Source organism: Pan paniscus, chromosome 8 (genome assembly GCF_029289425.2).
Source record: "Pan paniscus chromosome 8, NHGRI_mPanPan1-v2.0_pri, whole genome shotgun sequence".
In the NCBI taxonomy this organism is placed as follows: Eukaryota; Metazoa; Chordata; class Mammalia; order Primates; family Hominidae; genus Pan; species Pan paniscus.
Genome location: NC_073257.2, coordinates 84,200,833 through 84,223,453, shown reverse-complemented (window position 1 = coordinate 84,223,453; position 22,621 = coordinate 84,200,833). Strand labels below are relative to the sequence as shown.

At 55.1% G+C, this 22,621-nt stretch overlaps 1 protein-coding gene across 1 annotated transcript in view; it reads left to right on the top strand.

Moving 5' to 3' along the window:
• SPOCK2 (SPARC (osteonectin), cwcv and kazal like domains proteoglycan 2) overlaps positions 1-20,946 on the top strand; it is a 29,669-nt gene extending 8,723 nt beyond the window's left edge. The window contains exons 2-11 of the mRNA XM_008968983.3: positions 7,302-7,310; positions 7,663-7,708; positions 7,953-8,067; positions 9,782-9,896; positions 11,912-12,026; positions 12,481-12,600; positions 13,093-13,311; positions 15,975-16,037; positions 17,053-17,190; positions 17,310-20,946. Of these exons, the coding sequence (XP_008967231.1) occupies positions 7,302-7,310; positions 7,663-7,708; positions 7,953-8,067; positions 9,782-9,896; positions 11,912-12,026; positions 12,481-12,600; positions 13,093-13,311; positions 15,975-16,037; positions 17,053-17,190; positions 17,310-17,455 (1,086 nt within the window). The 3' untranslated portion in view covers positions 17,456-20,946. The remainder of the gene's footprint in view (positions 1-7,301; positions 7,311-7,662; positions 7,709-7,952; positions 8,068-9,781; positions 9,897-11,911; positions 12,027-12,480; positions 12,601-13,092; positions 13,312-15,974; positions 16,038-17,052; positions 17,191-17,309) is intronic.
• The last annotated feature ends 1,675 nt before the right edge of the window (positions 20,947-22,621 follow it).

The following is a 22,621-nucleotide window of genomic DNA, read 5'->3' as shown; positions in this document are numbered from 1 at the left end:
ATGATGACTGTCTTCTTTCCGTCCTGTCGCTGTGCCTCTGGCTGTGTGTCCTCAAGTGGAGACAATGTCAGATGTCCATACTGAGACCCCTTGTAACACTGAGACCCTACAGAGCCTCTGCCCAGCCCTGTCCCTAGGCTCCCCGGGTGTATGCCAGAGAACCCGGGGTTCAGGTGTCCTGTCTTGTGTCTTTTGAAAGTATGGAGTTTCAGTTCACAAAGTGCCCTTGCAGACATGATTGCCTGGGTTCTTCTGCAGCTCAGAGGGGAAGGCAAGGGGGTCATCCTTATTTTACAGCCAAGGAAGCCAGTCCAGCAAGGGAAGCGACTCACTTGCTGGCAGTCAGTGGCAAGGCCAAGCAGGAGCCCAGGCCCCTGAGTCCTTGGTGGTGAGGGGTGTAGGGGGTGAGGTCTCTCTGTCACGCTGTGCTGCAAAGAAGCAGGTGGATCTTGACCCCATAAGCCAGGGTCTGGAGGGCTGCTCTTCTTTGCTGATTCGCTGCTGGGTCCCAAGCTTCACACCAGATGGAGAAGCTGGGAGAGATTGGGTTAATTCAAGCTGTGAAGTGAGCGGGTGATTTGGGTGCTAATTAAAATGACAGGAAGTAAACAGCACTTGGAAACACCCAGCATGTGCCCCCTAAGCCTGACTAGGCCTGCGCGCTCACTGCTGTCTCCCCCAGCTTGGCTCAGTGGGCACCGTCTCCATGGCAACTGAGCTGAGCTGCAGAGATCAAAGCTGAAGATGGGTTAGCTCCAAACCAGCCGAACCAGGGGTCATGTGAAGGGGTTTCTGAAAAATGCCTGGAGAACGGGGGCCCCCAGGTGTCTTCCCCTTCCACCACCAGACCCTCCTCTCCTGGCTGCAAAACTCCCTGCCTAGGACTTGAAGCAGAGTTGGTGTGGTAGGAGAAACCACCTGTGGGCTGGGATTAGGCCTCCTGGGACCCACCCCTGGCCTAGGACTTTTTTCATCAGCTAACATTTATGGAGTGCTGGTTAGGGGCACGGATTCTGGAATCACAGTTCTGGGTGCAGCACTCTTCTCCTGTGCAATTGCTGTGTGACCCTGCCTAAGTCACTTAACCTCTCTGAGCCTCAATTTTATCATCTGAGACATGGAGATAATAATAGTAATGTTTCTTAGAGCTGTTGTGAAGAGGAAACAAGCCAATGAATGTGAAGTGTTTAGCATAATGCTTGCCACGTGGTAATTGCTATAAAGATGTCAGCTATTGTTAGGAGTGTGTATTACTAGGTACTAGATGTTGGGCATAGAGAGAAGAAATTTACATGGTCTCTGCTCTCAAGGAACTGGCTATTTAACTAGGGCAGAGTGAGGCAGAGGCGACATTGCCTGGTGTCACTGGAGCAATGGTAGACTTCTGTGAGGCACAGCTGGCCTGAAGGATAAGGAGTGGGGCTCGGGAAGATGATGACTGAGCTGGGTTTTGGGAGATGAATAGAAATTCTGGGGCTGATGTGAACTTGCATTCTGGATGGAGACAGCTGTGCCGAGGTTTGGCCATGCTGGAACCTTGCAGGAAGGACCTGGAGCTGGGGTAGCCAGGGAGAGATCAAGAGAAGATGGAATTTCTTCTGTAGGTGACTGGGAACCTGTGAAAGGCTTTCAAAATATAATACTTATTATATTTTTTATTATTTTTAAAATTTATTTTATTTTTATTATTTATTTCTTTATTTTTTTGAGACGGAGTTTCACTCTGTCGCCCAGGCTGGAGTGCGGTGGCGCGATCTTGGCTCACTACAAGCTCTGCCTACCGGGTTCACGCCATTCTCCTGTCTCAGCCTCCCGAGTAGCTGGGACTACAGGCGCCCGCCATCACACACAGCTATTTTTGTATTTTTAGTAGAGATGGGGTTTTACCGTGTTAGCCAGGGTGCTCGATCTCCTGACCTCGTGATCCGCCCACCTTGGCCTCCCAAAGTGCTGGGATTACAGGTGTGAGCCACCGTGCCTGGCCTATTATTTATTATGATTATGATTATGTTTTTTCTCTTTATTACAAAGTAATATATGTTCATTGCAGAAATTTTGGGGAAAGTTGGAGAAAAGCAGAAAGATGTCAGAATTCTCTGTATTCCTACCCAGCAGTGGAAATGACTGTTACCATTTTGGTATAAATCCTTTTCACCTACTCACTTTCTTTTTCCCCAAAATGAGATCAAACTGTATATTCAGTTTCAAAGAGAGAGAGACCGGGTCAGAATTGTGTTTTGGAAGGATCCGGGTGGCCGCAGCCGTGTGGAAGATAGTGGGAGGAGGGAGACCCTCAGGAGGCGCTGCAGTTTTTCGGGTTGGGGTGGTCCTGGCCGGTGGGTGTAGGGCAGGGAGGGCAAGCGAGAGGGATTCGGGAGGGAAAGGGGCAGGACAGTCTTTGGGTTCTCGAGGGTGGCACGGTAAGCGTGCTCCAGGAACGGGCCTGGAATTGGAAGCAGGAGCCTGGGTTCTCCCAGGGCCGGCCTGCTCCTCAGCACACCTCGTATCGCTTTGTGTGAGGCACCCTCGGAGGGAGGAAGAATGGCTGTTCTTTTTCATCCCAGAGGCCCCGTGTTTGGGGTGAAGACACCCAAGAACATAAGCAAAATATTAGACATAAGCGCAGAGTGAGAGGGACCTGAGGCCTGATGGCTGGCCCAGTGGTCTCTAAGCTGCCTGCCTAGAGCCAGCACAGAAGCGTGGCCGGAGCTGGGTACCACCCATGGGATTTCAGGGGTCTCAGGTAGCTTGTGCGTGCTGGAAGGTTTAAAAAGCTCCTCGGGGAAGGGCACAGTGGCTCATGCCTGCAACCCCAGTGCTTTGGGGAGCTGAGGGAGGAGGATCACTTGAGCCCAGGAATTCGAGATCAGCCTGGGCAGCATATCAAGACCCTATCCCTATGAAAAAAACCACCACAACAAAAATTAGACAGGCATGGTGGCACATGCCTGTGGTCCCAGGTACTTGGAAGGCTGAGGTGGGAGGATCGCTTGAGCCTGGGAGTTCGGGGCTACAGTGAGCTATGATTGCACCACTGCACTCCTGCCTGGGTGACAGAGCAAGACTCTGTCTCAATAAATAAATAAAAATAAAGAGCTCCTCGGCTGATTCTAAGGTGCAGTCACCACTGAGGTCCTCAACAACGAGGAAGTGACTTCTCTGAGGACACGCCGTGGGCCAGGCTGAAAGTGGACTCCTGGCCCAGTGCCCCTTCTATGTCCTCTCTCTGCCTCCTCCTCCTCAGTGCAGATGCTGGTCCTCTCTTAAGGAGAGAGACTCTAACTTGTGGGGTGGGAGGGGGTGATGGGGAACCCTGACTCAGCTCCTCTTTTGTCTTGCCATCTCTGGCCAGTTGCTCTGCCTCTCTGAGCCTTCGTTTTCTCCTTTCTTCTGGTGTTGATCCTATTGGCTCTGACTGCTTCACAGGACTGTGAGGATAAAAGGCAGACCCATCCAAATGCCTGGAGAGAACTTACTCTAAAAGCACCATGCAGGCTGGGTGCAGTGGTTCACGCCTATAATCTCAGCACTGTAGGAGTCTAAGGCAGGAGGACTGCCTGAGCCCAGGAGTTCAAGACCAGCCTGGGCAACATGGCAAGACCCCATCTCTATTAAAACATTTTTTTAAATTAAAAGCTTTACTCATATAGATAGGTAGATAGATAAGCATATATAAGCACCATGCAATACAAGCCACGAGCTCTTCCAAATCCCCATTTTCCAGGTGAGGTCGGCAGCAGAGCCACCTGCCACCACTCTCAGGTGTAGAACGGGGCCTCTGTTTCCTGAGAAGCCCCAGGTGCCCTGATCAGACTATTTCTCACAACTGCTAATGAGCCCACTGGGGTGCCATAAATAGACACCCAACACTGCACTGAAAGGCATTATTCGCACTTGCCAACAAACACCTTTTTTTCAGCTTAAAGGTGGCGCCAGCCCACACCTGGCCTCAGGGACCCCTCAGTGTGTCCTTGAGTTTTACCCTCAGAGTGGCCACTCCCAAGCTGCCCAGAGGACTTCCTCGTCATTCCTCCCGACAAGACCTCCTAGGGGACTCTCCTCGTATCCCTTCTGGTCTCTGCTGTCCCCATGGTGGCCTCTCCCTCTCCACTTTTTTGGGGTTCCTCATGTGGCATCTCTGTCCCTCATTTTCCCCACTTGCAGTCCGGGGGTCTCTTCTCCATCATAGCAGCTTTGATTTGTTAAGTGCTTCCTGGACCCCAGGCACCCCGCAGGTGCCATCTGCTTTAATCTCTGAGTAGTCCTGGGAGATAGGCACTGAGCCCCTCGAGGTCGGGTGCTTGCCCAAGGCGCACTGGTCGGGGGAAGCCTGGGGATCTGCAGGACCCCAGGGCCCTGCTCTCCTCGTCCCTCTCTGGCTGGCTGCCTTTGCTTTCCTGGGAGTGAGGGTCCTGGAATCCAGATCCACTGGGGCCCCTCCATCCTGCCTGCCCAGCCTGGCCACAGCAGAGGCAAAAAGTCGAGGCTGGAACCTGGGGCAGTGCTTTGCACAGAAGGGGCTCCCTCCCTGCCAGCTGAGTCAGGAGGGGAGTGGGGGATGGTGGAGCAGCTGGGGAAAGCCCCTTTCTTAGAACTCCCACGCCATCCCCACTTTCCCCCAAATTTCTAATCATAAATTCTTGGTCTTGACCTTTGAGAATCCACTGTGTACTGAGTCCCAAAAATTCCACTCACAGCCTGGTTGGAGGTTAAGGCAGCAGGGTTGGGCCAGAAGGTGGGAGTGAGCCGGTGCCAGGGGCCTCAGATGACACCCGGGGGCTGGAGGCACCTTCCCTACTTCCACTCTGGGGCAGGTGGGTTATGGGCACACAGATCTTTTTGGTTGAGGGCAGGTATGGTTGAGGGCTCATACCTCCCTCCCAGAACCCAGCCATTTCCCGTCACCTGCACAGCCTTGTCCCCACCCCTGCCCCAGGGGATGATGGGTACAGACGGGAAGACCCCAGCTGATGGAGACCAGTTGCCACTTTTGCCCCAACCCTTGTCATCATGGCCTCAGCAGCTGCACCTCTCTTGGCCTCCCTCCATCTCCTGTGGGGTGGACCCCCAGCAGAGGACCCCTGCACCCTGAGGAGCTCCTGGAGAAGGCTTCGTTGGTTTTAGCAAACGAGGGAAGTGGTGCCTGCAGCCTCCCCAGAGGCTTGCCTGGGGGCTCAGGAGCGCTCAGGTCAAGCCTGAGGGATGGGGTGAGTGCTGGGCCAGGTGCCCCACAGGCTCCCAGGAAGCACCCCTGCAGCCTTCCTCTGTCTGCTCCTGGGCCCAGGGGCTGCGGGACTCTTGGCTGCTAGGACAGGTACGTGTGGGCCAGGTGTGGGCCGAGCAGAGGGATGGGGAAGAGGCTCAATGAGAGACAGAGGAGAGAGGGACACAGGAACACACGGGGAGGCACGTGAAAGCAAGAGGAAGAAGGAGAGAGAGGGAGAGAGCCGCTGTGGGCTCTCACGGGAGCAGTCTGCGGTCCTCCCGCCCTCCCCCTCCTTCCCGTCTCCTGCTGCCTCCTTCTCTCACTGCGGAAGAGGCAGGAAGGCCAGCCTGAGGGAGAGCCTCGAGTGTGAAACTGGAGGCTGCTCACAGAGTGGGTTTTGTTACCTCGTTTCTGGATAAAAACCATCTGGCACTGGGTGAACAATGTCCTTGTTAGTGTCCTTGTTTTCCTTCTGTCACTACACATGTGTGTGCATATGTCCACCTGTGCATAAATGAGGATGTGCATACACACAAACATGCCTGCACATACATGCTACATAATACAGACCTGTGAGTGTGCATGGGTGCACCTGGGTCTGCATAAATGCACACACACATGCAGAAGCATGCACTCAGGTCTATGCCTGTGCACACCGCATCTTTCTCGGTGGTGATGCCAACTGCTTGCTCGGGTCTGGCCCCTTCGGCCTTTGTCCAGGAGGCCTCACCCTGCCTGCTCTGATGCTTGCCAGCTTCCAGGGGAGGCTTCAGAAGCCTGAAGGCCTTGGATTTCAAAGCCTTTTAGGCACCCTTCTGTGTGCCCACTGCTGCATGCATGTGGGTGCCGTTTGGTGCCATGGCCCCACCGCCCTTTTCCCCCAGACCTGACAGCTCTGCTCACCCCTACACATCTCTGCTCCTTTGGGCTATGGCAGAACTCAGGATGAAGGGGGCAGCTGCGCGTAGCTTCTCATGCCCCTCTCCCCCCAGCTCCCAGAGCCCCTCCTGGAGCCCCACGCAGAGGAAGTGGGCAGCTGGTCCTTGTCACTGCCAGCCTGCAGGCCTGGGAAGCCCCCTCCTTGCCTGCCTGGCAGAGTTTCCACCAGGAGTGCCCTGGGACTGTTTGGTGTTTTTTAGCAACTGTCTCTGCCGCGTAGGGGAAAGGGAGGAAGCCAGATAAGTTGAGTGTTCTTGCCAGGGAGCTGGGTCAGGTGGGAGGCGCTCTGCCTCTGGCCACTCTGCGGTCCACGGGCCCGAGAGGCCCCTGCAGCTGGAGCAGGGTGAGAAGGTCTCCCTTGTGCCTTAGGCCTCAGAGAGTGTGTTGTAGCAAGAAAAGTGGTCTGTGCTGGGCGTCAGGAGACCTGGGTTGTGTGACGGGAGGACCTGGGTCAGGTCATCTGTCTCTGGGCTTTCTCCTGCACAAAGAGGGGGCTGGACCAGGTGACCTCGTAGGGCCCTTTCTGGGTCCTCTGCCTCTGAGGGTTTGAAGCTGAATCGTGATAACTGGGGAAGCCTCATCACAGGCATGGCCTCCTCCCTCACTCCGTGTATGAGCTGAGCTCTGCAGAGATGTCAGACCTTGAGCAAAAAGCGTCCCTTTGCAGACTGGATGAGGGGGCCTTCCTCCCACCTCACTCACATGGTGGGCAGAGGTCAGGAGAGGGGACTGACAAGGAAGGGGCCTTGGCAGGAGACAGACAGTGCACCGTTTCTCAGGCAGTTTCTGAGACACCCAGGGCACAGGCATGAGAAGCTCTGTTCCCACGCAGCATGGACACCTCGGACATCTGTCCTGGTGGTGGGGCTGGGGCTGGACTGGGAACGGAGTGGGGGTGCCCCACCCTCTCAAAGCCACGGGCCCCTGCTACTCCTAAGGCCAGTCTTAAGCTCTGTGGTGAAGACATAAGAATACTGGCCTCTTATTGGGGTTCCTGGGGGTCAGAGGAACACAGCCATCGAAGGCCATTGCTCGGCCACATGATGAGGCAGGGGACCCCAGGAACACCAGAGGGCCTCACACTGATATCCCCATCTTTCTCCCTTTCTCTTCCTGCTCCGTTTTCCATGGCCTGCTGCTGTTCCCTGATCTCCAGGAAGTGGAGGTGAGTACTGCCCAGGACCCCACTCTGTGTGATCTCTGCAGAGCACACCCCCCCCCTCCTGTGTCCCTCCACACCCTCACTCTGACTTGCCTTCCCTGCCAGCCTCCAGTGTGGCATGGGAGCAATCAGGAGCTCACGGGAGAGGCTGGAAAGGATTCTGGACATGGGTTTATAGGGATAGAGGTGTGGGGGAGGCAGCTGGCAGGGCCTGGGTGGACAGGGGTCAGCCACCAGGATGACGGCCATTGGCACATGACATCGCTGGCCCAGGCCTCTCCTCGACCCCGCAGTTGAACCTCTGGGATATGGATCTTAGCCTTTCCCTTCTCCCTTGTCCCTCTCTGTCCTCTAGGATGACTATATCAAGAGCTGGGAGGACAATCAGCAAGGAGATGAAGGTAACATGACTCTCCCGGCGGGGGAAGGTGACTGACACGTGTGAAGACTTTAGACCAGAGGGCAAGCCCTTAGCCCGCCTGGGGGCTCCTTGAGCAGCCAGGCCCCGGTGGGGATGGGACTTCTGAGCTCAGGAGCTCTGGTTATCAAGGGCTGCTGGAGGGAGAGGCCTCCCAGCTCAGAAGTGGGGCTGGAGGTTCCTGGGTTCTCCCAGGTGACCTGTGTCCTGACTCTGTGCCCCTGCAGCCCTGGATACCACCAAGGACCCCTGCCAGAAGGTGAAGTGCAGCCGCCACAAGGTGTGCATTGCCCAGGGCTACCAGCGGGCCATGTGCATCAGTCGCAAGAAGCTGGAGCACAGGTGAGAGGTTTGGGGAGGTGGGAGCCCTGGAGGGGGTGTGTTCAAAGAGCAAGGGCTCAACTGACCCTCTCCTTATGAATTAGCCATCTACTGCTGTTAAATAAATTGTAAAACTTAGTGCTTAAAACAGCAAAAATGTATTATCTGACATCATTTCTGAGGGTTGGAATCCAGAAGTGGTTCTCTTAGATGGTTCTGGCTCTGGGTCTGTCTTGAGGTTATAGTCAAGGTGCTGGCTGGGGCTGTTTCATCTGAAAGCTTGTCGGGCTGGAGGATCCACTTCTAAGCTCACTCTTATGCTCTTGGTGGGAGGCCTCAGTTCCTGATCATGTGGACCCCTCCATAGGGATGCTTGAGTGTCCTCACAACATGGCGGCTGCCTTCACCTAAAGTAAGTCATTTAAGAGATGAGCAAGGAGAAAGCCACACCATATGAGAACAATTACCAAACCCTGTGGGATCCAGGGAAAGTCACATCTCCTTTTTGGGCCTTGATGTAGTATCTCTAAGACAAATAGGTTAGACCATATAATTTGAGGTTCCCTACAGCTCTGACATGCAGTGACTTCATGAAATATTTAAGGTGGTAGCTTGTGAGAGGTTGTAGCTTGCAGAGGAGAAAGGAGTGAGGGACATTTAAGGAAGCCTTAGCTCCAGCTGGGTGCAGTGGCTCCTGCCTGTAATCCCAGCACTTTGGGAAGCCGAGGCGGGTGGATCACCTAAGGTCAGGAGTTTGAGACCAGCCTGACCAATATGGTGAAACCCCATCTCTACTGAAAATACAAAATTAGCTGGGCATGGTGCCTGTAGTCCCAGATACTCGTGTGGCTGAGACAGGAGAATTGCTTGAACCTGGGAGGCGGAGGTTGCAGTGAGCCGAGATCACGCCACTGCACTCCAGCCTGGGTGACAGAGTGAGACTCCGTCTCAAAAAAAAACAAAAAAACAACAACAACAAAAAAGGAAGTCTTAGCTCCAGCCCAAGGACAAGGCTCTGCCTGGCTCCAAGACCCTGGAAAAGGTTCCAGTTCCCTCCCTTCTTTCCTGAATCATAGAAGATGAAAGATGGGGTTGCAGTCTTATAAGGCTGCAGGGGCGTAGCCGGTAATGTAATGCATGAAGAGTGCTTGGTCACGGGCCACTCTGTGGAGCACAGGCGTGGTGGAAAGCAGGCAGCTGCTTCTTGGCCCTGGTCTATTACAGCTATGTAGGAATGCAGGTCCAGGACTCCCATGCTTCCATTTTTCAAAGACAGGCCAAGAATCCAGGTATTTATGTGAACTCTCCCATTTGGTAAATGTTAGTGCATAAATAACTCAATTAAAAAAAAAAAAAAAACACTTGGTGGCCAAGTATGGCCCAGAGGTCATCAGTTTGCAACCTCAGATTTGGTCTGACCCCCTAAGTGAAGTGTGACCCCCTTTTACCTCTGGCCTTCAGACCTGGAGTTGCTACCTGAAGGCCCCATGGGACTCAGTGACTCCTAGAAGAAGAGAAGCTGGGGGAATTTATGCCCTGCTCAGTTGGTTCCACCCTTCTGAGCTGGAGGAGGGTCTGGCAGCAGTGTGGGGAGGGTGGGCAGGGGCAGGAAGGGGCTGATCTGCTGGAGATTGCTGCTGCCTTCCTGTTGGAACAGGTCTCCTCAGCCCTCCCTTCCCCTGCTCCTTCCTCATTGTCACTTCCACCCTGGTGTGCCCCCCACCCTCTCCTGTAGGATCAAGCAGCCGACCGTGAAACTCCATGGAAACAAAGACTCCATCTGCAAGCCCTGCCACATGGCCCAGCTTGCCTCTGTCTGCGGCTCAGATGGCCACACTTACAGCTCTGTGGTGAGGAGCCCAGGCCCCAGGTAGGGTGGGGATGGAGTCACCTGAGGCCACAGGAAGCAGAAAGGATGACCCGGCTGGGGCCTCCGGAGGGGTTTCCAGGACTGAGGTGGGGCCAGATGGCAAGGTCAGTGCGTTCAATGCAGCCAGCCATACTGGGGCCACCTGCAGCCCTGGCTGGAACTACCTGAGAGTTGGAGCCAGACCCTGTCTGTCCCTGACCTCGGACAGGTGCAGGTGGGGAGTGGGGCCTGGAAGAGACACTATGGTCAGGTAACTGCAAGTCAAAGGAACTGAGGGAAGACCTCAGCCAAGTGTGGAGGGCTGTGGAAGAAGGAGCTCTGGCATCCAATTGTTAGTGGGGGAAGAAAGGAGGATTTCCACAGGGAGGCGCCAGTATTCACCAGTGAGCAGGGGCCTTCTGGGGCAGCAGGAAATAATCCTCCATAAGAAGGTGATGGAAGAAGGAACTGATTGGGAGAATGAATTTGCACCTTATGTGGATTTTTGTGAGGATTTCAGGAGACAATATTTGAGAAAGCATTTAAAAAATTTTAGGCTGGTCACGGTGGCTCACGCCTGCAATCCCAGCACTTTGAGAGGCCGAGACGGGTGGATTGCTTGAATCCAGGAGTTTGAGACCAGCCTGGGGAACATAGTGAGACCCTGTCTCTACAAAAAATACAAAAATTAGCTGGGTGCAGTGGCGTGTGCCTGTGATTCCAGCTATCTGAGAGGCTGAGGGGGAGGCCAGGAGTTCGAGGCTGTAGTGAGCCATGATTGTACCACTGCACTCCAGCCTGGGTGACAGAGTGAGACCTTGTCTCAAAAAAAAAAAAAAAAAAAAAAAAGTAACATAGAAATGCAGGTGCTGATAATGAATGTTTTTATTGGCAACAAGGAGTCGGGAATTGCTTGGTTTGGGAGGGCACTGACAGCTGGCTTGGGGTGGGTGCCAGGGCTGAGGGGCCTTCTTGGAGTGAGATGCAGACTTCAGTCACCCGCTGTGGGTGATGATTGACATTGCTGTGGGGATGAGGTCATCCAGGGAGAAGAAAGGGAGGAGAGAGAGAATGAGCAAGAGGCCAGGGCAGAGGCTGCATTTAGGAGGTGAGAGGGGTGCAGGGGAGCTGGCAGAGCTGGCAGAGAGGAGGAGGAGAAGAAGAGGAGCTAGTGTCCCACAACCCAAGGCCAGGGCGAGGTCTGGGCAGGACGCTGCAGTGCGGTCCGGTCCAGGGGTCACGCTGTCCTTTAGGGAGGTGGAGGTCAGCAGGAAGTCTGGCTTTCATCCCGGCTCATGGCCTTGGGCAAGTCACTGGGCCTCTGTGCGCCTTGCTGTTCTCTGCTGAGCAGGATAAACCCAAGCCTCCCAAGTGAGATAATATTGTCGAGCGCTGTGATGACCCGCTTCCCATTAGCAGCCGCCCCATGAGAAGAAAGAGATATGACCAGGAGAAAAGGCCCTGGTCAGAACCCGGCTTTAGCAGGCAGCTATGGCAGAAGCAGTTCTTAGCGAAGGCCGAGGAATTGTTAGATGCTCCATAGGCGGTGCTGTGTCCTATCAGGAGAACTGAGAAAAGTCCACTGGGGTGACTGTGGGGAGATCATTGAGGGAAGGGCTGATGGCTGATTACAGAGGGACCAAGGAACAGGCCATGAGAGCCAGGGGGGCAACAGACAGCTAACACAGGGGAGGGGCGACAGGGGCAGGGGAGGGGCAACAGGGGCAGGAGAGGGGAGACAGGTGTCCTGGGAGGGACAAATCCTTAGAGAGGTCCGAGCAGGTTCATGGGAGCCTGCATGGCTAGGACCAGCTCTGAGCCCTGCTTCCCGGGCCCTGCTTCTCTCCACCGTGCACCTCAGTCTGCAGAGGAACCAAGAGGACCCTTCAGGCTGTTCATGGGCACTCCATGGGGGGAGGCAGATGTGGCTGCCATGAGAGGCTTGAGGGTGTCCCCAGCTGTGGGGACCCCTGGGGTAAGCCCTCAGTCCCCTGTTCCACCTTTCCCCATGTGCAGTGTAAGCTGGAGCAACAGGCGTGCCTGAGCAGCAAGCAGCTGGCGGTGCGATGCGAGGGCCCCTGCCCCTGCCCCACGGAGCAGGCTGCCACCTCCACCGCTGATGGCAAACCAGGTGAGGACAGTGCTGGGCCACCAGGCTAGGGGTGCTGAAGGGCCACCTGGCACCTCCTTCAGGGCTCTAGGGTGGTAGAAGAGGTGTGCAGAGTAAGAGGGAAGTGGCAAAAATGCAGAAAGCTTGAGGGAGCTGTGAGGTCAGAGGCCCAGATTAACACAGAGCAGGAGGCTTGGGCTCAGCCCTCGTTTCTCCCCTGGGTGCCTGGAAGGTGGGCAGAGGGAGGGACTCAGCCACAAGGAACCTGGGCTGTGTGTTTTTCATGCCAGGAAGGAGTGGGTGGTGGGAAATGGGAGAGGACTTGAGAGGAAGCCCCTGATTTCCACCTTCCCTTCTGCTGCTGCCTCCCTGACCCCTGCCCAGCCTCCTGGCCTGTAGGGCAGGATCCCAGACTGAGATCGAGCCTGCTGCTCCACTGCACATTCGCCCTCCATGCCTTCTCTCTGTTCTGCAGAGACTTGCACCGGTCAGGACCTGGCTGACCTGGGAGATCGGCTGCGGGACTGGTTCCAGCTCCTTCATGAGAACTCCAAGCAAAATGGCTCAGCCAGCAGTGTAGCCAGCCCGGCCAGCGGTAGGAAGCTTGCTGCTCTGCCTGGAGGAGGGAGGGAAATAGGGAAGGAGCTGAGGACACAGGTGTATGCTGGGCCAGCCCGCCCTTGTTCCTTCCTGCCAGACTCTGGGCCCTACAATCTGGGCCCCAAAAGAACCTTCACCCCAAAAAAGTCAGCTTCCACCAGAGCAGGAGGGATACCAGTTAGCTAGTAGGAAGAACTTAACATGGGTGGAGGGAGCTTAAACCCTGACATGGGTAGCCCAGGGAAAGCAGGAATTCTTTTCCCTGAAGGGCTTTCAGAACGTGTTTTGAATGGTTCAGGCATAGTCCTATGTGGAGGTGGAAGGAAGGACCTTCGGCCGTTCTCGAGTTTCTCAATCCCATGGTTAGATTCCAAGCTGCCCAGACCCAGAATAGAGGGCTGGGGCTGATGGCGAGGTGGAGGGATGGAGGGCTGGAGAAACGGCTGAATAGCCAGATGAAGCGTGCCTGAACCTGATCTTTTCCCAGGGCTGGACAAGAGCCTGGGGGCCAGCTGCAAGGACTCCATTGGCTGGATGTTCTCCAAGCTGGACACCAGTGCTGACCTCTTCCTGGACCAGACGGAGCTGGCCGCCATCAACCTGGACAAGTACGAGGTCTGCATCCGTCCCTTCTTCAACTCCTGTGACACCTACAAGGATGGCCGGGTCTCTACTGCTGAGTGGTGCTTCTGCTTCTGGAGGGAGAGTGAGTGCAGCCCCCCTCCCAGGCCCCTGCCTCACCCGTTGGGCTCTACCCGAAGTTCCAGGCTCTCTTGGGAAGTCAGAGTGGCTCTTTCTTGGCTACGTCCCCAGGCCCAGCACTTTCCCAGCTTGCCCACTTCCTGCACTCCCTTAGGGCTTCATCCCTTAAGGCCCAGGGAAGCCAACACTTTCAGCTCCCTTCCTTGGCAGGCTCCCAGGCGGATCCAGATTTTGTGGGTCCTGAAGCTTATATACTTTTGGAGGTCTTCTTTAAGAAAGAGTTAAAAAAGAAATCCCAGCACTTTGGGAGGCCAAGGTGGGAGGATCATGTGACCCAGGAGTTGGAGACCAGCCCAACAATACAGGGAGACCTCCTCTCTATGAAAAAAAAAAAAATAGCCAGGCATGGTGGCATGCATTTGTGGTCCCTGCCACTTGAGAGACTGAGGTGGGAGGATTGCTTGAGCCTAGGAAGTCAAGGCTACAGTGAGCTGAGATTGTGCCAGCGCACTCCAGCCTGAGCAACAGAGCAAGAACCTATTAAAAAAAAAAAAGAAGGAAAGAAAGAGTATGAAAAATAACGAATGTAAACTTTCTGGGGCCCCTCAGAGGGCTTGGGAAGGGGCTGTACAAGTGAGGGTCTCGGAGGTGAAGATGCATTTGCTTCTCGGTGATTCTTCTTTTAGGCACATCTTAAATTTTGTGCCACCAATAAGTGTTTACATACGTTGTCATCAGCCTTAGAGATGTAATGAAATTTCTCAGCTGAATATACCTGAAACCAGAGCTTTCAAACCAGAGTCATCTCGGAAAATTGAGGTCCCCAGGCTCACCTGACCTGTGTGGCCAGAGCTGGGGAAGCCCTGGTGTTCCTCACTGGATGCTTCTCCCCATCTTGGTGGGGGATCGGCAGTCAGGGCCCAAAGCTTCAGCCCAGGCCCCACCATACGCTAGTCAGGGACCCCCGGCAAGTGACCACATCTTTCTGAGTTCTGCTTCTTCATCCGCATCAGGAAATAACAATACCTATCTTGGAGCCTGTTGTGAGGATGAGCCAAGAAAATCTGTGCAGAGCACCGTGTAATTCACAAATCCCTCTGCAAATGCGTGGTATTGTGATCTGTTTCACCACTCTGACTGCCCAGCCCTCCTGCGACCTGCATCACTCCAGCACTTTGACTTTCTGGGCCTTTGAAGGCCACTCCATCCATTCTGTACAGCAGCTTTCTTGGGCAGGAGGCTGGGAACTGTCCTCATTTTACAACCAGGCAGGCTTCCAGCTTGGAGAGGTGGGGACTTCCCAAGGTCGCAGACAAGTTAGAGGCTGGCTGCCAGTTACAGTCATGCGTCACTTGACGAGGGGGATACATTCTGAGAAATGCATCATTAGGTGATTTCGTCACTGTGCAAGCATCATAGGAGTACTTACACAGACCTTGGTGGTGCGGCCTCCTGTGCACCTGGCCCATTGCTCCCAGGTTACAACCTGTGCAGCATGTTATGTGCTGAATACTGCAGGCAGTTGTAACACAATGGTAAGCATTTGTGCATCTAAACATAGCTAAACATAGACTGGGCGCGGTGGCTCACGCCTGTAATCCCAGCACTTTGGGAGGCCGAGGTGGGTGGATCACCTGAGGTCAGGAGTTTGAGACCAGCCTGACCAACATGGTGAAATCCTGTCTCTACTAAAAATACAAAAATTAGCCAGGCATGGTGGCAGGTGCCTGTAATCCCAGCTACTTGGGAGGCTGAGGCAGGAGAATCACTCGAACCCGGGAGGCAGAGGTTGCAGTGAGCCAAGATCGTGCCATTGCACTCCAGCCTGGGTGACGAGAGCAAAAATTTATTTTATTTATCTCAAAAAATAAAATAAGGCTGGGCGCGTGGCTCATGCCTGTAATCCCAGCACTTTGAGGGGCTGAGGTGGGCAGATTATGAGGTCAGGAGATCGAGACCATCCTGGCTAACAGGGTGAAACCCCGTCTCTACTAAAAATACAAAAAATTAGCCAGACGTGGTGGCAGGAGCCTGTAGTCCCAGCTGCTCGGGAGGCTGAGGCAGGAGAATGGCGTGAACCCGGGAGGCGGAGCTTGCAGTGAGCCGAGATCGCGCCAATGCACTCCAGCCTGGGTGACAGAGCAAGACTCCGTCTCAAAAAAATAAACAAATAAAAAATAAAAATAAAATAAACATAACTAAGCATAGAAAAGGTACAGTAAAAATAGTGTTGTAATCTTATGGGGCCACCGTCCACTGTTGACTGAAGTGTCGTTGTGTAGCGCGTGGCTGTATTTTCAGGCCTGGGAGTTCTCTCTAATATTCCCTCTAGCATTACGTTCCCCTGGGCTCTCTCATCCTTGGGTGTCTGTGTGTTCACCCCACCTCCTCTTCTGAATCCTGTTACTCCTCTCATGGGTCCCTAGGACTTCTTGGGGACCTCAGGTCATCCACAGCTGTGGGATGAGCTCCCCTAAGTAGAGACTGAGCATTTTCATGCCATAGAGCCCTTGTGCTTCCCACCCCTGCTGTGAGGTGACCCCGTGTCAGAAACGGGGTGTTTTCATCTTGCAGAGCCCCTGCCTGGGTCTCTAAGCCTTGAAGGGCTCAGTGCATCCCCCCAGCACCAGGGGACAGTCCCATCAGAGGCTGCTTCTCTCCCCGCAGAGCCCCCCTGCCTGGCAGAGCTGGAGCGCATCCAGATCCAGGAGGCCGCCAAGAAGAAGCCAGGTGAGGGGCCAGACCAGGCTCTCAGAGGAGGAGGTGGGGACGGCTTCCTGGGTTTGTCTGAGACCCAGGGTCTCCAGCCTTGGGCCTCATGGCAGACATGGAGCCCAGAGGAGGCCCTGGCCTAGGAAGACAGAAGAGGGTTGCCCCCTTCCTGTGTCTATCCTTGTGATGGGGCAGGGACTCCCAATCTGCCCCGGGAAAAGTGTGTTTTAGGCACTAATTTTATGCCCATCCATGCTGGAGCTAGAGTTTGGGATACAGAAGGATCCTGGAACCCTCCACTGAGTTCAGTTTCCTTCAGCAAGGCTGTGACTAATGTTTTAGTGAGGCCACTCCCTGAGTGACACTCACTCACATGCTCCATAAACACCTGGGGGCCGGCCCCACAGATACAACAGCAATAGACCCAGCCCAACTCTGAGCGGATGGCAAGATGGATGCACTCCCCGGCCTCATAACCCTTTAGCTTGGGCCAGTCCGGAAACACACAACACACAAATGGACACACTAAAAAGACAGAACTAGCAGTGTGACCTGTACACAGGCACCTGGGAGCTTCAGCTGGGGAGCCTGCAGGAAAGCAAGTGGGCCCCGGAGGCAGGTCGGACTCAGAGTGGCTGGGAGGAGAAGGCTGGGCCTTCCTAGCAGGGGACAGCCAGGCCGGAGGAACTGTGGGAGGATGGAGAGTGTCAAACCTGGTGAAGTCAGACTGGCTGTCCTAGAAGACTTGGGCCATGGAGTCAGGGAAACTGATGGGGCGGCTGGGAGCTAGCACAGGGGCCTGAGCAGTGGTTCAAGGAAGCGGGTTTCCTCATCTCCAGCGAGTAGAGCCGAAAGAATTGCTGGCTGGTGTCCAGCTCTCAGCATCTGGGCCTGTTGGGGGGTCAGCACCTGGTCTGGCTGGGCTCTGGGGGTGCATAGACTTCTGCTCCTGCATGAGGCCCTGAGGTCACCTCTCTGAGGGGCCCACAGCCTGGGCCCCTGCTCTGACCCTGCCTGGCACTGTCTCATTCAGGCATCTTCATCCCGAGCTGCGACGAGGATGGCTACTACCGGAAGATGCAGTGTGACCAGAGCAGCGGTGACTGCTGGTGTGTGGACCAGCTGGGCCTGGAGCTGACTGGCACGCGCACGCATGGGAGCCCTGACTGTGGTACGGGCTGGGCAGCTCAGGGCCTGCTGGGGGCCCAGGCCTGGGGGCCCTTGTCGTGGGATGCTGGGGGGTGCGTGCCAGAAGCTCCCTCACCCGCTGTTGGCTTGATCCCCTCACAGATGACATCGTGGGCTTCTCGGGGGACTTTGGAAGCGGTGTTGGCTGGGAGGATGAGGAGGAGAAGGAGACGGAGGAAGCAGGCGAGGAGGCCGAGGAGGAGGAGGGCGAGGCAGGCGAGGCTGACGACGGGGGCTACATCTGGTAGACGCCCTCAGGAGCCGGCTGCCGGGGGGGACTCAACAGCAGAGCTCTGAGCAGCAGCAGGCAACTTCGAGAACGGATCCAGAAATGCAGTCAGAAGGACCCTGCTCCACCTGGGGGGACTGGGAGTGTGAGTGTGCATGGCATGTGTGTGGCACAGATGGCTGGGACGGGTGACAGTGTGAGTGCGTGTGTGCATGCATGTGTGTATATGTGTGTGTGTGTGGCATGCGCTGACAAATGTGTCCTTGATCCACACTGCTCCTGGCAGAGTGAGTCACCCAAAGGCCCCTTCGGCCTCCTTGTAGCTGTTTTCTTTCCTTTTGTTGTTGGTTTTAAAATACATTCACACACAAATACAAATTGACAGGTCAAAATCCATGAAATGAGATCCCCCAGCCGTGTCCTCCAGCCCAGCCCTGACCCCTTGGTTTCTACCCTGGCTCCCCTTGGTTTCTACCCTGGCTCGACCGGCCCCTGCCTGCCCTTCTCCCTCCTGCTTCTGAGGTCAAGCTCTGGCCTGCGAGCCTGTCCCCATTGCAAAGGGGAGGGAGGGGCAGGGAGCTGTCTACCAGCTGAGGTCCTCCCAAAACTGGGCCGATGTGGTGTGACATCCCCACCAGCCTCAGATGAGACGGGCCAGGATGCCCAGCCACAGCAAGCCCTGTCCCTTTGCCGGATCCCCAAACACTAGAGAAGCTCTCCTAACCCAAGGCAGAGAATGAAGGTGGTGGCGGCGGAGGAGGAGGGCAGCAGCTGAGAGGCCAGGGACAGGGTGCCTCGCCAAGCTGTCTGAGGTCTGTCCCAGGTGGCCCAGGTGGTGCAGGTAGAACAGGGTGAGGAGAGGGGGTCGGCTCAGCAGGAGGAGGCTGTGGCTGCAGAGCCTGGGGGAGCTTTTAGGTGTTGAGATGGGGCAGCTCTGAATCCTAGACCCTGGAATAGCCTGTCCCTTTTCTCTGGGTCTCGTGGTGGAGCCATGGTCTGGGCTGCTCTCTTGGGGACACTGGGTGGTGGTTACACAGTTGACCTCTGCCTGGCTCCCCCTTGGTGCAACTCCTGCCTCCATCCCCCTTGCTGGGGTCCCCTCATCCACTTGAGGGCGCCTGAGGGCCAGGAGCAGCAGGCAAGGAGCCTGGGTCTAGGCTAAGGGGGTGTGTGCCCACCTCCTCCCTGACCCTTAACACTCCTGTCCTGCCCAGACCAACGGAGAGAGCTGTCCCTGAGACCCTGGAGAGAAGCAGCTGCCGAAAGCTGCAGCCTTCCCGCACTCTGAGACCATGATCTTCCTCCTGCCAGGGGAGAGCCACCCACAGGCCATGTCCAGCCCCACTTCCCTCAGCCCCCAGGGCTTCCTTCTGGCCCCTCCGAGGATTCCCTAGGGCTGCCCCAGCAGAGGGGCTTCCCCAAGCTCTGTTTCGAAGCCTGCAATGTGGAAAAGTGAGAAGTCAGAGGGAACAGGACAGGTGCAGCCGGGCTCTGAGGCCACACCTCACACCTCGCTGTTCCCCAACATCCCCTGAGCAGTGTGAGCTCATCTCACCAGATGAGAAGAGGCCCTGTGCATTTCTTTTGTTTGTTTGTTGCTGTTTTCCCCCACCCATCTAGTTCTCCTCAGCAAAGCAAATTCCTTAACACCTTTGGTGGAGAATTTCTTACCCAGACTTGGGGCTGTGATGCCCTTCAGTGCGTGGTGAGTGCAGCGTGTGTGTGTGTGCCTGTGTGTGAACCTGGGGGCCATCCTGGTGGCCTGGGAGCGTGAGGAGAGGCCCCCTGTGTGCTGGGTGGGTGGTGGGTGTGGGGTCAATGCAGTGAGGCTCTCTGGGTGAGGCTCCCAACCTGGCAGTCCCCAGCCTCCCAGCATCTGTGAGCATCTGTTGGACTTTACAGAAGAGCCTCATCCCGTCTGCCCCTCACTCTGCCCTGGAATCAACATCTTCTGAGTCCTTCTTGGGGGAAATAGCAGAGCCCCACTTAGCTCCATAAACTGCTTCCCATTCCGCAGCCCAGTTCTGATTGTTGAGGTGTCGCGTCGTTCCAGGTCCCCCAGTCCCCTCTTTCTCCTGTCCTCTCTCTGTCCTTCACCTCCCCACTCCAGCCCCGGCTCAGTTCGGGGAAATGCTGTTCCACATCAGCCCTCTGCTCTCTGAGGCAGCCGCGCCTCTGACTCGGAGCTACTTGAAACTTCTGCTCTTGCTAGGATTGGAGTCTACCTATCTCTTCCATTTGTCCCAGCTGGAGTTCTGGAACTTTCCTCCTCGGGGTGGGGGTGGGGGTTGTTAAGGATGCTGGGGGGCCTGGGGAAGGAAGGAGTTCAGAGGAAGGGTGTCCCCTGTCCTCTTGATGTCACCCTCCGCTCCTGGGACACGTGCTCTCTCTGTCTCTGGGTCTTCTGGCTGTGCACGTTTGTGTGTCCTTGTAAATATGTTTTAGGAAGAAAGCAAAAGGGATTGAACTAGCCTCTGGTAGGATTGCAGGGGTCCAGCCTTGCCTGTTTCCGAAGCCCCCACACTGCCTTTCGCCCCACTGAGACTGGGCCCCTCCAAAGGTGGACAGAACAGCAGCTCCCTGTGGAGCTGAAGGTCGGCCTCAAAGTGGCTTTTTGTTAGACAAGGTTAAGGTTTCCTCATGAGCAAGGTTGCAGATCGGTCCTTCCTCGGCTCCTTGATTTGTGACCTTGACCAAGGGGCCTGCCACCCAGCCCCTCCAGCGCCCTCTCCTCGATGCCTCGCTCCTTCCTGCCCCCACTCCCCTGGCTTAGGCAGGTAGGGGAATTAGGGCCATGCTTGAAGAAGCTTAACCATGTGTTCAAAGAACGGTTTCTTGCTTGCTTGGTCCTGGAACTCCCCTTGGCTGCCCCAGGCCTCCTTGGCCCATGGGTGCTGGGGGAGGTGAATGTCAGATCTGGTAGGTTGCAGCAGAGAAAATAAATGTGCCTTGAGAGACCCCTCAGAGAGGGTCCAAGGGTGATGGAGAAGGAAGCATGGCCTGGGAGCTTGGAAGGGAGGGGTGGTGGGTGGCGGCATCCTGACTGCCCCCTGTTGTCCCACACGTCGGGGGTGGTCACCCCTCTTCACTCCAGCCCGCCTGCCTTCAGCCTTCCATGAGCTTCACCTGCTTCCAACTTCACTTTGGAGGGGGTGGGGTCCGTTGGCATCAACACGGGGACCCTCTGCTTCACCAAAGCCCGAGCCCTCAGCCCTTGGGGAGAACAAATGGCTGAGCTTTGATACCTGGGGTTGTCGAGAGGCTGCAGGCTGGCGGCAGTCCCAGGGGAGAGACACCACAGAAGGAGACGCAGACATCCCGAGGAAGTTCCCAGCAGAGCAAACTGCTTTCCAGCCTGAAGCCTGCTTAAACTGTGTGATGTGCAATAACTGAGCTTAGAGTTAGGAATTGTGTTCAAGTGCTTGGATTTCCGTCTGTAGATTTAACTGCTGAAATCGTATCTCTCAGTAATTTTAGATGTCTTTTAAAAAATTGAAAAACAAAGTGTTAGACTGTGTGCGTGTGCGTTGATGGGCACTCAAGCGTCCCGTGAGTCATCCAGCCCTGCCTTTCCCCTGCGCCCCCATCCTCTCACGTCCCGCCGCGCCTCCACTTGGGGACCCTGCCTCGTGTCGTCTTTATCTGCCTATTACTCAGCCTAAGGAAACAAGTACACTCCACACATGCATAAAGGAAATCAAATGTTATTTTTAAGAAAATGGAAAATAAAAACTTTATAAACACCATCTGCTGGCAATACTCTGATTATTCTTACCCTTGGTATTATTTTTCACGAAAACAGCATTTATGGCTGAGCGTGGTGGCTCACACCTATAATCCCAGCACTTTGGGAGGCTGAGGCAGGACAATCCCTTGAGCCCAGGAGTTTGAGACTGGCCTAGGCAACATAGTGAGACCCTGTATCTATCAAAACAAAAAAATTAGGCTGAGAAGGAGGGGCAGTGGGTGAGGCTAAGGATTGCTTGAGCTTAGGAGGTTGAGGTTGCAGTGAGCTATGGTCGTGCCACTGCATTCCAGCCTGGGCAACAGAGGGAGACTATCTCTAAAAAGATAAAAATACAGTACAGTACAATTCAGTGGCATTTAGTACGTTCGCAGTGTCATACAGCCGTCACCACAATCCAGCTCCAGAGCATTTTCATCCAGGGTATGAGCTTTTCAAAGACTTCAACCACCTCTTAGCAAACGGCTTGTGAGAAAGGTAAAACCAGTTGAGTCAGTGGAGTATGTATCGGGCCCTTACATGCTTGTTAGCATTATGATTCTAATTTTTAAATTTTTTTTTGAGACAGAGTCTCGCTTTGTCGCCCAGGCTGGAGTGCAGTGGCGCGATCTTGGCTCACTGCCACCTCCACCTCCCAGGTTCAAGTGATTATCCTGCCTCAGTCTCCCAAGTAGCTGGGACTACAGGCACCCGCCACCATGCCTGACTAATTTTGTATTTTAAGTAGAGATGGGGTTTCACCATGTTGGCCAGGCTGGTCTTGAACTCCTGACCTCTAGTGATCCTCCCATGCTGGCTTCCCAAAGTGCTGGGATTACAGGCGTGAGCCACCATGCCTGGCCCATGATTCTATTTTTTTATGTATTTTTATTTTTTATTATTTTTTTTGAGACAGTCTTGCTCTGTTGCTCAGGCTGGAGTGCAGTGGTGCAGTCTCGGCTCACTGCAACCTCCGTCTCCCCACTTCAAGCGATTCTCCTGCCTCAGCCGCCCAAGTAGCTGGGACTACAGGCGTGTGCCACCATACCCGGCTAATTTCTGTATTTTTAGTAGAGACAGGGTTTCACTCTGTTGGCCAGGCTGATCTGCCCACCTCGGCCTCCCAAAGTCCTGGGATTACAAGCACGAGCCACCACGCCTGGCCAGTGTGGCAGAAGAACACCTAAATGTCTTACTTTTATTTCTGGGATTGTCTGAGCTGGGGGACTGTCGTCATTATTCTGTGACTTTTCTTCTCTTGGGCCTTGCCCACCCCTCACTAGACGTGTCTTTTAACAAATCCTTTTGCGGTGTGGAGGGGGATGGAATCTGGGCACAGGAGCTCTAATCTCTAGCCCTGGAGCTTGCTAACTGTGGCCTTGGGCCAGGATCTGCTGGATGGATCACCCGTGGTAACCAGCCCCCGTGCTTTCCAAACAGCGAAAGCCCCCGGTGCCAGCC